The 23,748-nt window shown below is 46.2% G+C and overlaps 1 protein-coding gene across 7 annotated transcripts in view; it reads left to right on the forward strand.

The window, feature by feature from the left end:
• Positions 1-23,748, forward strand: part of mast4 (microtubule associated serine/threonine kinase family member 4) — an 80,946-nt gene that overhangs the window by 3,380 nt on the left and 53,818 nt on the right. For 5 of the 7 annotated variants that reach the window (XM_086188453.1, XM_086188457.1, XM_086188454.1 and 2 more), the window contains exons 2-3: positions 9,318-9,471; positions 13,970-14,103. In XM_086188453.1, the coding sequence (XP_086044579.1) occupies positions 9,318-9,471; positions 13,970-14,103 (288 nt within the window). Of the gene's footprint in view, positions 1-3,544; positions 3,822-9,317; positions 9,472-13,969; positions 14,104-22,584; positions 22,675-23,748 lie in introns of those variants that run through there. The other 2 variants (XM_086188458.1, XM_086188463.1) reach the window with 2 other exon arrangements.

The following is a 23,748-nucleotide window of genomic DNA, read 5'->3' on the forward strand; positions in this document are numbered from 1 at the left end:
ACACACACACACAGAGTGACCTGCAGTCAGTTTTATTGCTCAGTACTTTACCACGACCCCGCATCACACAGACGTTCTGTTTTTATTTTTGCTACAAGAACTTTAGGGGTAAAACCTTTTTTCACTGTCGAGCTGCGAGGCTTAGATCCGAGCAGCCTCGCTATCTCTCTCGCACAGACACGCTGAGCGTGAACGCTCCGCCCCCGGCCCGCTGCTCGCTAGTGGTCATGGTGAGGTGATCGGCCGTTATCAGTAGTATTTCTACTCTATGTGCACATGTAGAGCACACTGGCTGGAAATGAGTCTTATGTATCATTGACTTCTATAATTCAGTCACTTTTGTACTTTACTCCTCCTTTTTAGTTTTGAATGAAGGCTGGAAACCTATTTGATGTTTTGGCTGAAGTGTCAGAGTTTGTAGGTTTTGCAAAATGTCCTTTTTGAATTACGAATTCCTCAAAGACGAACCACTTCACAAGGATAGATTGCGTCCAGATTTAGTTTGAGATTAAATAGACCACGCATAGTGTTGCCACGGTGACGTTAATGGCAAAACATCGCCTCATCGATGCTGGAGAGAGGCTGCGTGTGGTGGGGGATCGGCGAGGACACGTCCCTCCTGCCCCGAGGCAATCCTACGCCCCAATATCTAAATATTTTAACTCTGTGAAACTTTCTTATCCATGCGAGACGCACAAAAGTCCTGGAGAAGCAACGACAAGTTTGAAAAGCTTCTGCGCTTTGAAGCTGCACAGCAGGTGGAAGAGGACCGCGTCGCCGCAGGAACCTGTGGGATTTCCATTAAAACACATCTGAACATGGCTCGAAGTACTACTATCCTTCAGCTGCGTGTACTGCAGTCCAGTTGCACTTGTGTCCCACACAGTGACTCCTGAGACGCTGCTTGCCAAAGTACACAGTCTGTCAGTTTGTTGATGGTTATATTCTCTGTATGCTTTCATGTCCCTCGCAGTCCTAAATCATGTGCCACATTTGTTGCCCAGCGCTGCTTCTCCTTAAGAGGCTCACTAAATCTCTCTCTTCTCTAATTTTAGCTTTCAATGTGTCTTAGCAGAAATGTGAGTTATTTGAAATGGCTGCAGCCTCTGTGTGAGGGTTTGTTGGCGTCGCTCCTCGTGCATCTTGCAGTCTAAAAGACGGGTTATTCTCAGGATGATATCGCTTCCTATTCTTCCCACGCGCTCGGTTTACTCAGCCTGACGGCGGATAATTGTCTATTACAGGTTTATTATCCTCCGTCCAGAGTGGAATCCTCCTCGGGGAGGTCAGGTTCATAAAACCTCCGGCTCTGCCTTTGCCGGCAGCAACGGTGTATTGCATGAGAGCGTGTAAGTGCAGCATCGTGACGTGTTTTCCGACAGCAAGTTAAACAAGATAGAAAATTGGAAAACTGTGTCGGGAAGAACTGAATTGGAACGCTGAGAAGTTTGTGTATTGAGTGTGTGCCTGCCTGCCTGGCAGCTGGATAACACAAAATATATCAGGCCGTTATTCACAACTCTGGGAGGAAGAATGGAATGAGGAAAGACTGTTAAACTTTGGGGCAGATTGGTTGTAGCGCCACCTGGTGGCAACAGGAAATTACGTTTTTTTTTTGTTGTTGTTGTTTTTTTCAACCAGATCATCTGTGGGGAGGAGGTCAATATTTATATTTCGCCATTGAATAGGAAGCTGGTGGAACTGGACTCCACCTAGTCGGACCTCCTCCCAGCGTCAGGGGTTCGATGAGTCAGCAAGCGGGAATCGAAGCCGTAGTCACAGTGCCACCTAGCGGCGACAGGAGCTTAGCCTGATGTAACAAACATCATCTGATTTTTCTGATCGTGATCAAAATTACACTGTGTTGTGTCCAAGTGGTGCACAGCGAAATCATACGTAGTAGTGGTGTGTTTCATATCGCCACCTAGTGGTCATGGGAAATGATATTTGCGTCACAGTGTAACAGAAGTTTGCTCCTTACAGTCAAAATCCTAAGACGATCAGGTTTCGCCTCCCTTTTGCTCGCCTCCCTTTTGCTCAGCGGCTCTGAGCCTAGCTCCCTGAGCCTAGCGTTTGCTCTGGTGGAGGTTTCCAGTTACGCTCTGAATTATGGAGCGCCTGGAGCAGTCTGAGGGTTTGCAGCATTGTAGCACCATCTAAATCACAGATTTCACCTCTAAAAGCCAAATATTTGAGCTGCTGCCACGTCCACATTTCTGTGGAACGTGTGACGCGCATGAAGGTGGCTCTAGTGAAGCGAAGCATCTCGGCCATTCCCTGTTTGTTTCGAGCAAACTGGCACCCTCCTGTCGTGAGTAATGAGTTTGTTCGAGTCCTGTGTGGCACTTGACACTTTGCAAACTGTATTAGCTTGAGAATTAAAACAACCAGGGAGCTTTGTTGAGTTAGAGCAGGTCTGCTCAGCTTAGCCGGGTGTTCGTTTATCTCGCCGAGGACACGCTCATTTGGTGCCGACATGTTTGGCATACAAGGACCGGACGGAGTTGTTTGTACTGCACAGAAGCCATCACATACAGCATGGATGTTACGCGTTTCCTGTATCACCATGAGCTTTGCTTTTTCTTGCTCCGCACCAGCAGGCTACATCCAGGCTGCCTCAATTTAATGATAATTTTTTTTTTTTTTCATCAACAAAGTTTGTCAGTAAAGCTTATTATATTATGGTTTTGGTGAATTGACTATCGTGGTGTTGGTGAAATATTTCCCTGTAACAAGTTACGTATTTTGGGTAAACAAGTTTGAAATGAGGCGGCACAGTGATGGAAGGTTCCGGGGTGGAGCCCCGGCTGCAGCACGGGGTCTTTCTGTGTGGAGGCTGCATGTTCTCCCTGTGCCTGCGTGGGTTCTCTCCGGTGCTCCGGCTTCTACCAAATGTACTTGGAGCAGCATCTTATTTATTTATTTATTTACTTACTTATATTTCAACCACAAACTGCAGAGGTAAAGTGAACGCCACCGTGCGTCTGTCCCTTCGCAGCATAACTCAGAAAATAACAGATGGAACTTGGGGGAAGTACGGGTCCTACTGCAGAGATCTGGGGTCAGATATCGGACTCTGAGGTAGGCTTGTACTGTATCTAGTTTTTCATACACAAAAACTTTTTTTTTTGTACTGGCATCAGAGAATTTTTTTCCTTTATTTAAAAAAAAAAAGACAAAATATTAAAAATACAAGACGGAAACCTTAATTTGAAGTTCAAGTGATCCGATTTCAGACATTTCCAGGCGCCCGATTCTAGCTGGTACTTAGGAGCAGTTACAACTGGTTCCCCTGAAGGCGACTCCTCGAAGCCTCCCCGTTTGATACTGATAGATGGTTCCTCTCTGGTCCAGCGCTGCCAGCTCTCACGCTTTCTAGAGTCACACTGATAACGTCCGCGGAAGGCGTCCTGCTTTGACACGTTAACTGGTGTTGCACTCTAGAGTCGGAGGGCCCCGTCACACGCTGCCAGCTCGTGTACCAGTGTTTGCTTCTGTCTGACAATGTTTAACTCGCTCTCTGCGGGCCTGCTGAGCGCCCCTCGATAAGCAGCTCATTGATTTAAACAGGCAGCCAGTGAGGGGGATCAGATGGACGTCCAGTGTCCCTGAATGCGTCGTGGCTCAAAGGATTAGCACAATCTGGTTACGGCTCCTTCCATCTTTGACTCCTGACCCGTTTTCTTTCTGTCCTTTTACGCGTTTGGTTGAGCTCAATACTCGGGATGATCATAAGTGATACGGCAGCTTGAGTTTGCTCAAATATGTCTTTAGGTTGGAACTTCGCTTTAGGTCAGCGTACGTCAGCGGAGGGAAACAAGGTAAGAGACCCCACCTGTCCACGCTCCTGCAAGACATTTATCTTAATTGGGTGCAAAGTTGATTGTTTTATGATTTTAATTTGAATAAAGCCCAGCCCTTCTGGATACAGTACTCTCCTGGCAGACATCCCAGATCCAGATCATCAACAAAAAGTAACCAGTTGTTGGTGTCTTTAGGTCCGTTGGTACACAAGACTTTAATGGAATGCACACAGTCGATCTCTGAGGCTCTGTGCTAAAATGCTTGAGCTCATGACGTCCTTTGGGGGTGGAAATGGTTCAGTTCTTTAGATACTGGAGGTAATGAATCTTGACATTGTTAACGTTAAGAGGACTCTGAAAGGAAGAAACCCTGCATTTTCCAACTTTAGATCATGTCAACACAGGAAGCTAAAATCCCCTGTGACGGCACGCAGTTCAAGTAGCTGAAGCTCCAGATTGTCTGTAGCCAATGAAGGGACAGTGTCTGCTGAAGTGTGGATCACCCCGTTAAGAGTTCTGTTCACTTTTGAGCCACTTGGACTCCAGCCACCAGGCTCCTAGTGTACCGTTTCCCTCATGAGTAAACACCAAGATCCTCAGGCCTGATTGGAATTTAGGGAGAGTTGAGCAAGACAGATGTTGGGTGACAAGGTCGGGGCCAGAACATAGTTTACTCTGCTGCGTTTGACCCTGAGAAAAAGAGCGATGTGTCTTATCTTATGGGTTGAGAGAGTACAATTTAAAAAAAACAACAAAACATCAAGTGACCACTGAATTACGTAACACCCACATGTGCTTGTATCAGGAAGATTTTTGGCTGAAAAAGGACTGAGGAGAAAAATCTTGGTTTGCAGTGTTTACACAGACAGTAGCAGCGTTGCAGCCAACAGAATGGTTGTGACCGTAACTCCCCCACCCCCAATCGCAGCTTGTCGAGGTTTAGAGTCCACGCACGGGAGAGTCGGACCAGGTCTTCACTGCGGTACGATAACAAGCCGCTCTTATTTCTGGATGTGCGTCTTCTCCACGCGGATGATTGTGAACCTCACTGAGGCCGCAGCGGGCCACCATCCTCGGCCTCAGTGAGGTTCACAATCATCCAACATGTCGCTGAAGACAGTTGACACTATTTCTTGGGTCGTGAATCATCAGTGATGACGCATCTTTTTGTTCTCGCTCAAACTTAAAAGAATCTCCCCGTTAATGATCCACTGTGCTGATCTGAATTATACAGCAGGCAGCTGGAGAAAGATAATTACTGCCTGGCCTGTCATTTGTTTTAATTGTCCTCGCCAGCGCTTACATGACCGGTTGGAACATTTCTCTCGACTCTTGATGAGGTGAGATTATGCGAACAATCATCAGAAAGCTGCATTCCTCCCAGCCATGTTGACCAGAGATTCTTCTCCAGCCAGCAGAGGTGGCTTCTGGATGAGCCGTCCTAACTTTGACGGTGTGTGAAGGGGTGACGTGTAGGTGCCTGTGCAACAATGGCATGAAAGACTGAGTTATTTATCAGCTGTGTGTGTGTGTGTGTGTGTGAATCTGCGTCGCTGGTTAGGGAAGGATGTGATGAAGCAACAAAGGCAGATGAGTCAAACAGAGGCCAGCCATGACTGCGAAGGCGTGCGGCGCAGTGCCTCTTGATGTATGGGGGTCTGCCTTCCTGTTTCACTGCAGATGTGTACTCATCGTGTCTTAGCAACCACTTACAATTTGTTCTCACTTGTTGCGAGTCCTTTCATCCACTCCAGAGAGAGAATAAACAATACTTCCCGAGAAATCCTTCAAAGAGAATTAATATCCTGGCGAGTGTGAATACGTGTGCTAATTCTCCCTTTGTAGAACTGCTTTAAATTAATGTTTTCAAAATGGAAATCGTGGCCCTTTTTTTGCCTTTTGTAATGCAGAGCCTTCCCATTTGGCCAAGTAAACCATGCAGAGTCTCCATTTGTTGTTCACAAACGCAGAAGGAAAATCATTTAAATTGGTGTTTTGACAGCTTTTATCCTCAGGCACTTATGTTTTTCATCGGCCTGCAGGCCAAAGAGGCAGGTAGCCGCTGACCTCCCGTGGTGTCTGCTCAAGTCTGTCGATCTCACTTTTGAAACCTTTGTTTGCTGTTGTTTATGGCGAACGTAGCGCCCGTGTTCCCACTGCACGTGCCTGCGCGGTGTAGTGGTGTGCGCTTTGGCTTTTGGGTAACTGGGGTGTGGGTTCACTAGTGAAGGAGATGCACAGTTCCTCTTACTTTAGTAAAAGTAGAAATGCCCAGATAAAATAGTACTCTTGGTACTGAGAACTTCCTCTTCAAAGTAACTTGTAACTGTAGTGGAGGAAAAAAGTACAATATTTTCTTTCAACTGTAGTGAAGCCTCCTAAAATATTAAATACTCAAAGTACTGATACAGTGACTTTGTACTTAAGAACATCAAAGTTTATAACTTTCCACCTCTGGTAACTTTTAAACTGTATCAACTAGAATGTATTTAAAATGTATAAATACACATAATGGATTAAATGCAAGGAAATATTTCCAATGAGTGGAAGAACTAGAGGGTAACCTGAGAGTGCCAGTCTTTGCTGATGCAATATGATGTCATCAGATCAATTTCTCTTCGCCCAAAGTTCATCGAGATCTGTTTAAACAAACTAACTGAAGTTTGTGGATCGCATCATTAACGGACGCCCTCGCTCCCCCGGTGGAGCTGTTGAAAGTCACAGATTCCACCCTAGTTAAGACGAGTTGTTGGTAAACACAACCCACTTTGTTTGTGTGTTGTTTCACGTTTGCCGTCTGTTCTGTGCTTTGCCAACAAGGGATTGTTGGTAGTTTCTACTGTGTGCGAAGCCGAGGGTGAGAAAGGGAGGGAGGGAGGGATGTGTGCTGCGGGGGGAGAGACACGGCAGGTGAAGGCCTGCTGCCCCACTGAGCGCTCTGCAGGCAAACAATGATTGGATTACTCCGGTGCGCTCTGTCTGATCCGGCAGGCATTTCAGAAACGAGACCCGTTCTCCAAACTCCAAACTGTTTTCGACCAGTATGGAGCCTCTTGTCAGGCCTGGGAGACCCACCATTGCTCCGACTGCTGCTCCTGGGCTGCGATGGCTGAGATGTAACTTGCCGCATTTGCCTTCATTCAGTTTACGCCGATCTATTCACAGTCAAGTGGCCCCTGCCTGAGTTGAGCCCGCCCACCTTTGCCTCAACTCAAATCCCTCAGCGCTCTCGTAGCTGGCGATTGCTGTACACTGGCGCGGTGACATCAGAGTGAGTCAGCTCTGCATGCTGGCGCTGAAGGCGACTGAGTTTCACTCACTACAAAAACTCCGAGTGGGCGTTGTAGAATTGTACGAACTGCTGTTTGCAACAGCAGAATTGATCAGTACTAACAACAACAACAACAACAACGTGAGCATCAGTCTCGGACATGTGATCAATCAGCTGGTGATGCGCAGCAGGCACGAGATCAACTTGTGACCACGATCACGAACGGTCAGACCTGCTTAAATGATAGCTGGCTGGTTCTGATACCCGTGATGGGATCAGTTCCCCAGATGGGGGAAGATGTGCTGCGGCCGTGGCGACGGACCGAGTCCAGGCCCCTTAAAGTCAGACAAACATGTCCGCATGTCTGTTGGCTGCATGAGCGCTAACATGGCTGACAGAAGTCAGGGTTTCCTTAATGGGGAGTGATAAATCTGTTCATTTTGTGGTCACGTATGATGTGTGACAGGGTATTGTTGTCAACTGCTGTCCATGAGGAGAGATCAAGGTTGCCTTTAAAAGTTATGCCTTAGTTTTTAACCTCCAAATCATTCCCCATGGCTGAAGCAGCTTCTAACGCCTGAGCATGAAACTCATCCTCTTCTTAGCATCCGCATTAAAGCATGAGCGCGTCAGCCGCATATCGGACAGAACCGACACGCACTGATCAGCTGTGGGACGCTGGGGGAATCCAGTTGGCTCTTATGTTTCTGACCATCAACCGTTTTCATTTCTCAAGAGGGAATCGAAGAAGGGAAATTGTTTTGTTGAATCATTGGAGGGGAGAACAAACTACGACACTGAGCAATGTTGAGAAAACACTGCAGAGCTTTACAACACTCGACAAATGCATCCTTCCTCCTTTGGCGCTCACCGGATTGGTGAAATCGCCCTTTTTTTTTGTCCCGATGCCAGACGAGCAGGTTAGTTTGGTGGGTTGGGAGGCCTGGACCCAGAAGTTTGACGTATGACACCTGTCCTGTCTGCGATGCTGTTTTGGAGATTCTCCCCGCCGCGCTGCAGTTTCACCATCTGCCGCAAACGCTGACTGATGATTTCTGCTCCTCGTATGTCTTGTAGCATGTGACAAACACATACGCTAGATTTTTATTGGAGGGATGTTTCAGAGAATCATGTCACTGTGTGTTTACCACTCGAGATAATCAGCTTCCATAAATTGTTTGATGGCCAAACTCGGCGGCAGTTTCGGTGAGCTCAAAGTTCTACTCTTGCTCACCAACCATGTCAGGAGGAGGGAGGCCGGGATCACCAGGCGCACGCAGCTGGTGGCGTTAGCCGTGTTGCACTCGATGCTACTCGGCTAACCCTGCGAAGAAGACAGTGAGAATGCACGTAATGGTCTCTGCTCATGCCCTGGATTTAAAAACTCATATTTGTATAGTCAAGTGAAGTGCAATGCAAATATCAGGCGCAAGGATATTGGCTCTAAACTCCAGACTTTGACCGATAGCACGAGATGCAGTAGCTGGTTATCAGACTTTCATTTTATGAGTTAAAAGTCGTATTCCAGTGGTGACTGAGGCTGAGATTGGCCTGTAAAACAACAACAAACATCTCTTGGCTTCTAGTTCCCGTCCTGGAACGAACCTCCTGGTTCAGGAAATATGAGAAACGCTGAACCGAGGCTGCTCCCTTTGGGACTGGAAACCTCAAAACATGTTCTCGGAGCTGCTCGCCTCCCTCAAGCGTCATGCCGCCAAGTTCTCGATAACCTGTCATGTGAAGGCTTCTTTGGTGTTTGGTGCCTCTGGCCACAGATTATTAATTGCACCTTTATGATGTCTGAGTCTTTGTCATTTTTCCTCTTGTTCCTCATTTGTTTTGTGAGCCAGATGCGTCTCCCCCTAAACTTGTTTCCTTCCACACAGCACTGGGAGCCATATATATCTCTGTACTGGCAGGGAGGGCCTCTTCCTCACCACTGGGCTTTGTTGTGTGGTTAGAGCCTAACCCAAGGTCATTATCTCAGATGGTACAATAGGCTGGTGCCGTGTGGGCTCTTAATCTACTATAACCTTGATACAGGATTTTGGTTCTCATTATATTTTCACTTTTCTCGCTGCAATTTTATGCTAAGATGCGTTTTACTCTCTCAACCAGTGCTCCACTGGCCAGCGCTCCGGGGTGCAAATTGCACTTTATTTATCTTTTGAATAAAACAAATAAAAAACATTTTAAAGTAGGTCCTCATCCTCCTCCTATTTGCCTGTCGTCCGTCAATCCAGCTGGACCACATCCTCTACACTCCCTCAGCAGCCCTCAGGAAGTCCAGTAACCCGGAGTTGACTCCTGGATTAAGTCCGGCTCTCAAGTTCAAGCGTCATCTCAGCGAGGATGGGAAATATGTCCGAAGACGAAGCCTCGGGGGAGGTCTCACAGGTAATACTTAACCCCTACTGTCTCCATTGTAGTTGAGCTTCTGAGGCTCATGTTTCTCTAATTGTTTATGATGTCAGTATGATTCTGTATTCGGTATGTTTGGGGAGGCATGAGAATGTTGAGGGCGGCTGTTTTCTCTTTGTATCTTCGCAGGATACCTAAACAAGTCCCTGGTAGGTTTTACTGAAATTTGGCGAAAGTGACAGTAATTCTGCAGCTGTAAAACCAACCAACCAGCCAGCCAGTAGACTGCTTGAACACAGTGTTTGTTTACCATCTCTTCAAGACTTCTGTGTGCTTCATTTCCCTTCCTTAGCTATGCAGAGGGAGTCTCCCAACATTCATTGATGTATATGCATGCAGGCCGTGAGTCGATCCCCTGCTTAGATCCGCCGGCTGATTTGTCTTTAATTTTTTTTTGTCCTCTCTCTTACATCCTCCCTCTTCGGGCTCGTTCACCTTCACAACTTGTCCTCTGTGTTTGCTGCAGGTGCCCCAGAGGGAGGAAATGATTGATATTAATCCTTTTTTTTAAAGTGTGCTATGGCATTAATCACCATGAAGCGATGACCGTTTCAGATGTAGGGTTTCCCTATAGGGAATCAATCCCCGTGAAGGGGTCAGAAGGGTGGAGGGCCACCTACCTTTAGAGGAACCCTGACAAGGAGATTTTTTTTTTTTTGCTTTTATCTGCTTTGGTTTTTGAAGTCTCATGGAGAAAACCCCCACCTTCACGGTGCAATAGAGGCGAGTAAAATTTAATTTTTGGAGGTAAAAGCATTGAACAATGACTTGAAAATGTATTTAAAAACGCTGTCATGATCACTTAGAGTCTCTGGGATAATCCTCGGACCCGCTGTGAACAATTTTCAGTGTTTCAGCGTGGTAAATAGTTTCCAAGGGCATGTTTGAAAGAACAGTTCCACGTCAGACGACATTTCTTCAGCTGCAGTAGTGAGTAGTGATAAACAGTGGCCATCTGCTTCATGAACCTGTTCCTGGTAAGAGGATTGCTGGAGGACTGCAGCATTTTCACATTTTGATGGAACCAGTTGTGTTCCGTCATCCGCAAACAGCAGAGATGCTCCTCAGTTGTCACTCAACTCGATGCCTTCCAGAAATTCAATGCATATTGGGTTTTTTTTATATCTTTTTTTTTTTCTTTCGGGGGTTTGCTGTTTTTTAAATGCTTGTAAATGTATTTTTCTCAGTCGCTTCTCACCGTGAGGGACAAACCACTTTCCTGCCGGAGCCTGAAAGATTTCTCATCTTGTCAAAGGCAGTGTCTCAGATCTCTGTGCGCCGACCAAGATCTGGCAGTATTTGGATCAGAATGCGATGACAGTCGTGGAGTTTGAATATGGAAATTGTTTTCCTATGTTGCCAGGCCTCCTGTCAGTGCACTCCCACCATAACACCCACGTCAAAAACTGATTCGTATCACTGGAGGATTGAAGTCAGTAACCACAGAGTTCTGAGAAGAAAACACAGAGAAAATAAAGTGCACGTACTTGTTTTTAATGTGACGTCCATCAAAAATGCCTTTATTGACTGGAGGAAGTGTGACGTGAAGAGAACAGAAGCGCCCCGGCTGCTCACACCAGCACAGACGCTGCTCATTCCTGCCCCGGACAGTTGTGACTCATATCGTGACCGTGACCTTGTTTGCCTCCATTCCGAAAAACTGTTTGATCTCAGGCTCCATTCTTGGACTTTGAACAGTTTGTTTTCCTTGTGATGTGATGATACTTTCAGCTGACCGATGATAGAACCGTTTGTATCAATCGGGCCGTGACCTTTTCATAGCCGCTCCAAGAGCTCCTCCTTTTGTATCGTAGCTTCTAGAAATCCATACAGCCTATCAGAATGTTATCAGGTCTTAAAGGTCTCATGAAATGAAGAAATACATTTTTCACCCCCCCAAAAAATCGAATGTTTGATGACTCATCCTGCTCTCAAGCGTTTGTAAAAGTGCCGTCAAAGATTGATCTGTAACGCGATGCGCCGCGCCTCAGAAGACTTCTACCCACAGACCTGAAAGAAGCGTCTGTAAAACTGGATAAAAGGATTCAAGCATCACAAAAAAAAGACCCTGAATGATTCACTTCACCATCAGATTTTGATCTCTTTGGTCTGATAACATTTGGAAAGTCTGGAAGAGCCGCACCATTTAATTATTTATCCACTCTCAAGTTGGCGGAGTGAGAGTAACTCACTCCGCTGTTGCTACACAACTACCTAGGTTTTTGGCTGTGAGACGGTGGATGAGCTGCATTGAGTGTCACGCACCAAAGATGCGAGCGTGGACGACCTCGGCCCCGGTTACATTGATGTGAAACGACCAAGCGAAGGAAACCCAGCCGAGCGGCTTATTCCTGAAGGATGGTTCTGCTTAAAGCATCCGCTGATGTTCGGGAACAGAGCGGCCTGACCTTGCACGTACCTGGCCTGAATGTAAAAAACACACTCCCCTAACCATAGATCCTAGAAGTGTTGACTAGCGCCTGACCAGAGATTTCCTCCATGCTGGGATGTGATGGGCTTTACTGAGGGGAACGTTTTCTGGTAAGGAAGGAAGGAGCACAATTTTCCCTCCTCATCCTGTTCGGTCTCCCTTCCATTCCCTTTTACTCGGTGTTGCTCAGAAGGCTGTGTATTTTTATCTGCCTACTGTGTGTGTGTGTGTGTGTATGTGTGTGTGTGTGTGTGTAGGATTGAAAAACAAAAGTATGTGTAGGCTTACTTCCTCTAACTAAAGAGACAGATTGTGAAAGAAGTGCAGAAGATGTCAAAGTGAACTGTAAAGTAGCCGTGCAGTTCCAGACTCAGCCGGTGTGACACGGGAACCAGGAGACGGTGCCGTTGACAAACAGCTTTTTATCTCTGCTGCCCCCTTTTTTATTTTATTTTTTGTAACACCACTGCAATAAAAGCCGATCCGACCGCCGCTGTGAGCGTCTCGCACAAGCACCAGAAGCTAAAAAGATGGACTGACAAGTGGAAGAAATGGAAAGCAGGTGGCTCTTTCGCAGAAGCCGCTCTGACTTGACATTTCAGGGTAAACCGGTGTGGTTAATTGCGGCCCTGTTCCATTTAGGTGGGCTGGTGTTGTGCCTGCTGTCTGACTGGAATTGCTGTGGCACTAAATAGAACAGGAACATAATTAATTTGATCAATTACACCCGTATGTACATGAGCGGCTGCAGGAATAAGAGCCTTGATGTTGGAAACGGAGGCAGCCAGGCTTTCATCCACTGCGGCTCTATTCTATTTATTTGAATTTCAGATGGATAAATAGTTTATCGATCCTGGAGGAAATTCTGGTTTACCGGAAGCTGCCTGAGTGAATGGTAGGGGATCGAAAATTACATGAAGTTTCAGTCTCTGCATGATAAATGATTAAAAGGAGGAGAGTAATGAGTCATGGCAGAGAGTGGGAAGGAAAGTAGGTTTTAGAAATGGGTATACACTTCCTTTCTTCAAAGGTTGGGTGGAAACATTTTCATTACAGTATTCAGATCTGCTGCTTTAACATTGGAATGTCTCTGGAATTGAGACGTGTGACGCCATGAATTGGATCTTGTGCTTCTCATCTGTGTAAAACTCTCACCTGACACTTCAGAAATGTGAGTCATCGGCCCCCAGTATTTGCTTTTCAGCCGTTATTTCACGCGTGAAAGTCCGTGACGTGATGTGGTTACGTGTGGGCAGCATCCCAGAGAGGCGGCAACCTCACCGGCGGCCCGGGGAAGATTCCATCTTAGCTATCTTGTTTGTTTGTTTTTTTTAGGGTTGACAGTTGGGAGATTACTAGAAATAAGAGAGGAAGGAATGAAATGCAGGAAAATTCCGGTTCTTGACTGCAACAGGGGACATTTGGGTCCCTTTTTTTGTCCATTTCACCGTTCATACGTCCTCTGCTGAACTTGTGATTGCCTCGCTTTGCGTTATAAACCCAGTCTGCTTATCCTTCATCTCCCCTCTCTGTTACTGGTGTTAATCCTCCTCTGCCCCCCTGAAGTTAAACAGGAAATGGAAATATCCACACATAAGAGCTTTCACGTCATGTGCCATTGCTGCAGTAAGACACTGCTTTAATGTCTGATTTATTTTGAATAAAAGAAAGTGGAGAAGTGATCGAAGCAGCTCTTAGTGCCCTCTAGCTGCCAGCGCTGGTAATTAATGTTTTTAATGGTACAGAGAATATCAGATTGTGTTCGTGGTGGAGTTTGACGTGCTGGGGCTGTGGTTATGTAAATGCTGGGCTTGTTGGTGATCTCTTAATGGGATTTCGTCTCCTTTGGCCTGATTTAACCCTTTGACATCATCGCTGCTGAACAGGGTCAAGGACTTGGGCTTTAGATGAGACCGGAGATGCCAGCGTTGCCATGTGACCAGTGCTGTCTCTTATGTTGTGGGTTGAGAGTGTAGTACTTCATATGCAGAGTACTACAGCGGTGCCAGTATTGTTAACCTCATCTTGTTGTTGCTTTTGCAGGAAAGTACCTTCTGCTGCCCTCCCACTCCCAGCAGGCGCAGCCCGCGTGGCAGCTGCCATCAGAGACCTCCAACCTGGTCCGCATGTGTTCCCTGAACCTTGGAAAGTCGGACCCCTCCCTTACCTCCAGCCTGGTGAGTACTTCCTGAGTCACGACCCCCCCACTGTAGTCTGCATCCTGATCCAGGCAGAATTCCTCCATGACTTCATCTTCGGTGTGACTGATGAGTCGACGGAGCAAAGTTTGCTGGAAACAAAAGACAAAAGGTGGTTAGAACACGAACGTACCAACGCTGTTTTCTACTCGAGGCACTGGACACCCAAAAGATTAACATTAAAGTATTAAAAAATACACAGCACACCCCCCCCCCGTGTACACAGTGACAGTCTGATTTTATATACGTGGAGTCTGATGAATATGCATCTTCATAAGCTGTGCAGCTGATGTCTGTTGACAGTGTGATTTGTTTGCGAGGGGGAGCTGATGGGAGGAACATAATCCTTCATAACAGCAGTACAAATACTTCTAATTTACTCGTTTCTTTATTTTTCACATTTATGCGGAGTGCTACAATGAAGCGCTTCTCTTTTCTGCGTCTTGTTTGAAGTATAGAATAATTATGAATGCATGAGATAAGCTATCGTAATTTCGAAATGTATTTTACCGGCATGTCAAATATATTTACAGTACCCAGTAGAAATATTAAACGGCAATAGCAAAGTTGTTTTGGGCTCGTTGGTGTCTTGTCTGTCGTTAGAAACGGTAAGTTAATACCTAACACACTCTTTAAATTCATTTTAGCGATGCATGCAAGTACAAACACCTATGAAGTCTGAAGAAGGCAAAGAGGATAAACTTCTTTTCGCACTGCGCAGAAGAGAAGTTAGCGCTGCCACAACACCAGCAGAGTGGTGGGATGTTTGTATGTGCATCTTAAAGTCCCGGCTGATGCGCAGGTGCACGGCGGTGACCTTCAGCCTGCTTCTAATCTGTCCTCTCAGACGACGGGCCTTATCATGATCTTGTTGTCTCGCTGCGAGATGCAATCAACAGCGCTGGCTAATCCAATGCCATCGAGCTGTGAGTCGTTCTCAGCGTGTGCTCCGTAACACAAAAGGTCAGCGCAATAGAACACGTGTGAGGCGAGTTGTTTGGATGCACATGTTTATGTGCTGTCAGGAGAACAAAACGTGAGAATGTATTTTTGACATTGGCGCCGAGTGGGTTGACCCAGAAAAGGTCTTTGTAACCTGAGTTGGAACAGTCTGATGACATCACGGCGACTCTGTTTACACAGCAACAGATAATAGAAGTTAGTAGAAATATAGGCCTCAGGTGTGTAACCACAATATGTGTGTGTATATACATGTAAATACTACATACTAACAAGGAGAAGAATAGAATATTGCATAAATGTGTGCGAGCATAAATGTAAACAGTTATACTGTGCGTATGAGGTATAGTTGGAGGAATAGTCGTACGTAGGTTTGCACTTGAAATACTGATACCAAAAAAAAATTATGGCCAACATAATAGACCTCTGGTGAGTGAGGTTAGTATTCTCAACACTGGGGGGCGCTAGTGCATCAGCAGTATGTGGAAGTGAAGCACATGCAGCCTGCCAAAAGTGTTAATCCCTGGAGATATTCCCCCTGCAGGGTGAATTAGTACTCCAATCTCTGGCATTTTGACTTTGTCAGAACTTACTGATCTCCATAGACGTCTTCTTTGTACTTCCAACCGGAATGTCAGAGCATGAGCCCAGCCTCGCAGCAGCAGTCCTTCAGCTGGTCCGGATCCTGTCTCAGCCCAGGTGGGAGTGGACTGGGTGAATGCACGTGGGTCCGGGCCAGGCCTCAGACTACTAAGACTGCCGCGCTAACACAGTTGATATAAAAGCGCACCTGTGGTAGTCTGTCAACGGCGAGCGGCGTGAGCGCTCTTTCCCCTCTGTGGTTGAGGCGGTCACAAGTTGCTGCCACATTACAGCTGACATACGCCAGGCACGTACTCGGGGCCACACGGCTGAAATGACCCATCGCTTCTGTTCTAATCAATAGAAGTTGGCAATGACAGATACGAGTTTTTGCGTGGTTGAAGAATTTTGTATTCTGTGGGCTGGAAGGTGAGCCTCCAGGCATATAAAATAACAAAAATAAAACCACACACAGAACTGTGTAGGAAATGAGCACAGTGTGATTCAAATGAACACCAGATATTGATGAATTAAATCAGTGTGCATCCATGGTCCCGTAGCTGGTGATATCTATGAGATTTATGGAGAACTGAGCATCAGTTTTGCTCCCGACTACTGTTGATCAGTGCACGCCAGACTCAGCTGGACCTGAAGACGGACGCTGGGACATGTTGGCTCTTCTGAGGCGAGGTTTTTTTTTTTTTTTTTTTTGCACTCCCAGTTTTTCCAGTTTGTCCCGAAAATGTGAATGAAATATGAACGCTAGTTGTATCAACTACAAATGCGCCACATGTGTGAAAGTGTATCGGGAATCTTGCTTTAAGGGGCAATTTGTGGGATTGCTAACGAGCCTTGACAGCACGTCTTTGAAGCGAGGCAGGGTGGCGTGAAGCTCCGTCCAGCCTCCCTCTGAATGTTTGAGCTCATTTGAGAGATTTGTATGTCGACTCATTTGTGTTTCCTCTTTTCTGGAGTTTCATTTGCAGTCGTGCGACCCCGTGGGTCGGCGTGTTTTCTTCTGCAGTGGCACGTCTGTTGCAGTTACCCGGTCACAAGACGAGTTTGGGGCGGGGCTCCTGTGCCGATATGTGCAGTTCCTCTGTCATGGTGAACGTATGAGTTGATAAAATTCTGAAAAGAGCACAGGGGAGGAAGTGGTGTGGAAATGAGTGTGAGGAGGTGCTGCGTGGCGCAGGTACATTCCAGTTATATCCTGCTGTGCTGTTAGCCACGGTGTTGGTAGCGTACATTACACTGTAGCCCATAGAATAAAGATATGTCCTGAAATATGCTGCCCCCTAGTGGTAGGGGGTGTAGAGGCTCAGACGTGGGCTTGTTTTGATGTTTAGAAATGGCACCTTTTAGATAAATCACTATTTGAAAGGGCCGGTGAAGTTCGTTGAAATTGATTCGAACTGAAGAGCCAATTTTCTGTCCGCGAGGTTTTACTTGACGCGGGTTTCCCCTCTGAAATGTCCTGGGTGATTTTTGTTTTGTTTTTTTTAAACGTTTCTCTGGTCTTAAGATAAAATTGTGTTTGGCAGCGTGAAAGAACAAAATGCCGGTGCTGCCTGCTCACAGACTGCTGGTGTGTACGAGCTGAATGGCTGATGTGTTGGCACGTCTTCACCGACTCATTTGGAGTTCTCGGCACTGACACCTCAGGGGTGCATCTACAGCTACCATTATCCTGCCTTCAGTACGGGCTTAGAAACCACTGTGAATGGGTTGACCTTGGAAGACGAGTGGAAAAAAAAAAAAAAACCCACAATACCTCAGCTTCCAGCCTATGAATGCAGGGGGCCGTTTCACTCAGTTTTTCCTTTTTAGATGATTTATTCATAATGTCATCACTTCTAGCATGAATTGGGGTCTGAATTACGTCTCCATCATGTGTAAAACTAGCAGGCAGGATGCCACTATGAGGAAATAATCTCCTAATGGTCACAAGTGAGCACAAATAAACACATAAACAATGATTCTGAGATGTTAAATTTTCAGCTGGTTGCTTTTGAAAAGCTTGAAGTGCTTCAAATGCCTGCAAATATCGGAGATTCTTTGGTATTTAGCTGCAGAAATGTGTGTGTGCGCAGTTAGGTTACATTTTTCAAGGGTTCTGAGACTTTTCAAGGACTTTTTTTTTTTTTTTTTGCTTCAGGTGTAATTATTGATGATCAGAAACATTCTAGAATGATCTGATAGAATGTGACTTCACTATAAAGCCCTCAGTCTCTCTGATTTCATCCTTCCAAATTCAAGATTCCCATTCTTCTGTCAGTTTGGCTCCCGGGAGCCCTGTTATTTATTTTTTTAACCCCCCCCCCCCCCCCCCCCCCGTTCTATGCTCCCCCATCATGCCCCTGGGTGTGTGTGGCTCTTCCACCAGTGTGGCATGTCTTCCTTGACTGTAATGCTCTTTGGCAGAAAATCAATACTTGACTTCTGGTGTGATATGGAGATAAGACAGTCATAATCCTGGTGTTGTGCCTTTGTGGACTCTCATCCTGCCTCATAATTGTAGGCGGTGATGTCCTTGGCTGATATCATTGTTGGAGCAAAGGGAGGAACTTCAGGTGTGTGTGCGTGTACTTAACATGAGGTGCAGTGATGCCGTCATAAAAACAATAAACCTTAAACTGCTGACCGACGTGTCTTTCGTGTGAGCGAACCTCAAATGGAAGGAGAGGATCATCCCGGCTGAGTCGCCGTCTGCCCACCAAAGCAGCAGCAGCAGCAGCAGCAGCACAGAAAACAAGTTATCCAGATGCACCTTATTGATCTGTTTTTCTGCGCCCTCTGTCTTTGTTCTGCTGCCCCTGGATACATGATGTGAGCTCATCTTTCATTGTGTATGGTAATAAAACCCAATTACACACTGTTGTATTTGTATACAATAAATACACAGGCTGCCACAAACAGAAGAAGGTGGTGTGAAACAGGAAATTAATCTTACCTGGCGCCCTCTGACAAATGTGTGCATTGCTGTGATTGTAAACCAATTAAAGACACACACACACACACACACACACACACACACACAGATTGTGTTTCCATTACTTTAGTGACATTACGTTGACTTTCATTTCCTGGATACTTCCAGCTGAGATACATAACACAGGTACATTGACCACCAGAGCCGTGTGCACCAGACCAAGAGAGGTGGTCTTGACGGAGGAGACCCACAACTTTACTACCTGGACCCAGAATAGACCTGTCTGGTATTAAGAAACAAAGACCCAAACCTGGTAAGGCCCTAACTGATCCAGGACCCAGTTATGTTTATGTTACGCCAGACCTGACCTGTCACAGCTAATTGCTACAAGAGTTAAATTATCAAGTTACATCAAAACATTTTTTTTCCCGTCTCTGGCTGTGACGCGACTCATCCATCCTCCTCCGTCCTGGTTTTCTGTTCACGCGTTTCCACAACCTCGCGAATCCACTCGGTCACGCGTTCTCTCTCGGAAGTCGACTTTCTCTCATGGTGGCGGATGACAGACGCGACCCGTTTAGAATCGTCTGCCTGTCTGACATCAGAAAATATAACTCGGGTTGTTTGGCCTTTTTAGATTTACTGACGACTCGTGTTGGTCAGTTTTCAGAACAAATCTGCGTGTCGGTCGACTCAATCCAGGGCAAAACACAGACGTGGTATGGATCCTCGTTTCATTTCAACACCAGTAGTTTGGCACTTGTGATTAATACAAACCGTCGTGGGTAAATACACCAATTGAAAAAACACGCGCAAATGTCAATAACGTAGGTGTTTATATTTGTGTCCAGTGGTCACTGGAGACGCCTTTTTAAAGCCGGGCGTGAACCCGTGAAGAGCCGTCCACTTGTGATCGGATCACTCGGCGCTCATGTCAAGTCTGAGTAGGACACAGCCGGTAATAAAACCCTCCAAAACAAAACTTTCCACTGTGTGTGGCAGGTGTATTTTAAGGTTACCCTAAACCCATCCACGACTTCCCCGAACACCTTCAGACTGAATGATTTAAATCAACCAAACTTTATTTATAGCCTGCAAACAGTCTCCCAGCTGGGAGTATTACTTAGCTATGAGAGACCGCGTGTTTCAGCAACCCTGGCGAAAAGTAATACTACTGCATATAAACATACAGCATGTACTTGCTGCGTGTCGTGTTCGGGAGGTGCTTTCATGCAGCGGCTCCGTGATCTGTGCTCGGAGAGATTAATTTGCCTGACGCATCCCAAACATACAAACCCTGAGGCTCGTTACCGTCGACATACAGCTGCTATAAATGAACCCGTCACCTGAGTAGCAGGAGAGCCTGCCTCCGTCTTTCCTCTTTCCCATTCTGTTTACACTGTTCAGAGGTTCAAACATGTCAGCAGTGTGTGTTTGAAAGTGCGGGAAATGGACTCAAGCTGACACGTCTTGTTTTTTTTGTTGTTGTCTGTCACAACATGACCGTTTCAATTTATTTGAAATGGAAATCAGGACGTGAGAGTGACGCCTGGCGCCGGCTGGCTATCGGCTTCTATCTTTACTCCTGTTGTCGGGGTTAAAGACCTGGCTGGTCTGCTGGGAGTTTGGCTCTGGAGGGTTTTATCACAATGGGATTCTCACTTCTTTGACATTGATGTTTTTTTTTGGGGGGGGGGGGTTTGAACAGCTTTATATGGCAGGATTGACAAAGCTAAGAAAACAGACTCTCTTTCTTCCTGGTGCTTTCTTCGCAGTCCTCTCTCTGCTTACCTGACATCTGCAGGTTGCCTCTTGGTCTGATAAGCTCAGACACAGCAGAGGCAGCAGGTCACTCAATCAGACCTCTCGGCAGGGTTTCAGCAACCCCCCCCCCCCCCCCCCCCCCCGGACTTTCTCTGAAGCTTTTCTGTCGCCGTGCTCCAAGGCCATTGACGCACATGCTCTCCTGTCATGGTTGACCCAAAACCCCCACCTCAAAACATCTTTATAGAGTGTTTTTTTTTTCTTCTCAAAAATAAAATATAAAAGAAATCCACTTTTTTTTTTTTTAGGTGTACTTGTTCACAAATTGGCCTTGAAATACAAACAATTGGCAAAGTTCCCATTTTAGAATAACTGATCCTGCAAGTATTTAGTTTACTTTTTAAATAACAAATAAGTGGCATTGCATGACTTTATTTTTTTTTTGTGCCAGCGGAGGAAGAAAAAGAGCCAGCTACCCGAAGCTAATGCTAATGGCGCCCTAATAGCCGCCAACTACCAACAACTGTAAAGCTGTCCAAACACTCTCAAGTGCGTCGTCCAGTATAATCCCCGTCGTCTATGTCCACCCGTGGGGTTCTGGTTTGTTTTCATCTCGAGTTGAAGTGTTTGTGGATTACTGAGTAAATTGGTATTTACTAGATTAGTGTTGTGTCTGTGTTAATTGTTGCAGCTGTTGAAATACAGAATTCATCCGATGAATAAAACAAAAGGGCCTCCCTTGTGTCCCTGCAATCTCTCGTCTTCATTTACAGTCCAATGTGAAATTTCCTTAATTGCTCCTTTAAGCAGTATGCCTGGAGGCTAGTCAGTTGAACATAACAGGATTCTTTAATTCCCTCAGGTAATCCGGGGTGGGGGTGGGGGTGGGGGGGCATTGTTCCAGCAGAAAAAGTTGACTATTGTAATTCTTGTTCTTTTGAGGTTCTGAGGATTTTTACAAAAAAGCCCCCTGATTAGCCACATCCAGACTTTGCCTTTCTTATCAGTACAGCAGCACGTATGACCGTCTCACCCACCGCTGCAACGCGCCACCGGCTTTCTGTTGCACAGTTTTCCAAACGGGAGGTGTCGGTGTAGCGGGTCACCTGTCTGACAGTCTTTCGCACCTCCTCCTCCACCGCCACCACCACCAATGGGCTAGCTGTCATTCCGGGCCGCACTCACTAAGAGAAATCATTCGAGCTTGGCTGGAGATGAGGAGAATGGAAGAGGGCCACTTAATATTCACAGAGCGGTACCACAGTGAATGGAAATGAGTGAAAGAGGGTGAAAAAAGCGAAGAAAGGAGGGGGGGGGCAAAGAAAAACAGAGTGAAAACCGAATTTACACGATAGAATTGGCAGAAACAACTTATTTTCCAAATGCTAATAATTCGCCAGGGTGTAGGGACTGGGAGTTGTGTGAACATCTGTGGTGACTGCCTCAGAACTCATCTCAGTGTGGAGCTGCAGGATCCAGAAACTGTGTGTGAAATTGATGGAAATTGACACAGGACATGCTGTTGGATTCATAACAGGTTACGCGGGGAGCTGCTGGCTGCTGATTCCAGCATGATAATGATTCCGTATTGGGCTGTTTGGACTGAAGGATGCATTCCTGTGTATAAATAAGCCAGCGGCAGTTGATGTGACATTTTCACAGCAGGTTTGAAAGGTCCTGGGCATCAACATGGTTATTATTTTCCTTCTCTCCAATATGCAGCACTCTCTCTCTCTCTCTCCTCTCCTCCTCTACTTTAAGCCTAACCTTCAGGTGTGTAGTGTCCATGTGACTGCATTAAGACCAGCCAGACTGCCTGCCGCAGCCAGGAAGCCAGATTCATTGTTGAGGTCGAGGCTGAACAATGCTGGGAAGGATATCCTCTCATTTTCATGGTCACCTAGGGTGCCCAAAAAGCGTGGCTGCTCAGAGAAATGAGTCTTGGGGCTCCCACTTGTCTGCGGTAGCCCCCCTTAGCCACTCACTCCCGCCCATTGCTACGCTAAATTAGACCTGCCTATCTTCTCCCTCTCCCTCTCTTTCTCCATCCCTCTCCTTCACTCCTGAAGTTACAGAGGAGAGGAACAAGAGGAGGTGTCAGCTGACTTCCCCCCTCCAATCAGATAAGTTCTGATGGAAGTGTTTAGCAGCTGCTAAGATCAGATTTAGCCCGAGGGTGGGAGGGACGGAGGGGAGGGAGCAGGAGGCTGGAACTAGGCAGTGCAGCATGGCTATGCACCGATGAGGAGGCATGATAAGTCGGGCTCGATGCCATGGATGAGTCCAGCATTCTGAGGCGGCGAGGGCTACAGGTAGGTGGACGAACGCTGCTGCGTGCTGCTGCTGCTGTGTGTGTGTGTGTGTGTGCGTGTGCGCGCGTGTGTGTGTGTTCCAGCTGCAGTGTGACTTTGTACAATATGCAAATGAGACTCCTGCGTTTGTGGCTCATTGAACAGAGCTCATTTAGGACTTTGACAACTTCATTTTGGGTCTCCTGTTGATTTGCGCGTGTCCTTCATCTCCCTTCAAGATAGTCTCAGCATCTCAGAGAGAGGACAGCTGACTGAAAACTGTCTTAAATCTTTAAATTGTGTACACATTTGTAAATATGACGTGAATTTACTTTATAAACAGCCTAAAAATTATTTGTCACGTTTAATCTGTGTTAGCTGTCAGCAGGGGGAATGAGCGCGGCGTATTCATGACGCTGGATTGATGATGTCGCGTGAAGGGCTTTCTCGTACTTTATTAACTTGGTATGGTAATTGAGTGCACAGTGTGTTCCTGTCAAGAATCAAGCGTGAGCTCGTATCAAGACAACAGCCAGAGTGAATTATGGACAGGCGGGTAAAGCTGAGTGGGAAGGGAGGTCGGAAACAGTCAAATGCCCATATTATACGCCACGGTTTGTCCAGCCGAGCTGACCGACCCTGCGGTGCGTCTTACTGTAAAGTGTAATTTGGACTATTTATAATCTTGCTAAATGTGTTTGAGTATAAACGCACAAAGCCTTTGTTTGCATTCAGTTCCGTGGGAGACGTTTTATATGTGACACTGGTTTTTAATGAAGCAGCCGATGAAGTAAACAAACAAAAGTGCTTTCATGACTCATTTCACAATAAATAAATGTGGGACTGTGTTTCAAGCATCAGTGTGCTCTTCTGGGTTCATAAATCTTTCAAAACTAGAAAGCAGACATTAGTTTCTGTTCTTTAATTGTATGTCTGAAGGTTTACAGAAACCAACTCTTTTTTTTTTTTTTTTGGCATCAAAAGCCTTTTAAACTGTACTTTTGTGTACCACTACCCTAATCTCTTCATTCCTTTTATTGGGCACCGGTGCCTCCTTCCTCTCCCTCTTTCTTCCTCTCAGGACGTTTGTTACAG

This window comes from Aulostomus chinensis, chromosome 19 (genome assembly GCF_037954235.1).
Source record: "Aulostomus chinensis isolate RoL2024-O1b breed Wild chromosome 19, RoL_Achi_v1.0, whole genome shotgun sequence".
In the NCBI taxonomy this organism is placed as follows: Eukaryota; Metazoa; Chordata; class Actinopteri; order Syngnathiformes; family Aulostomidae; genus Aulostomus; species Aulostomus chinensis.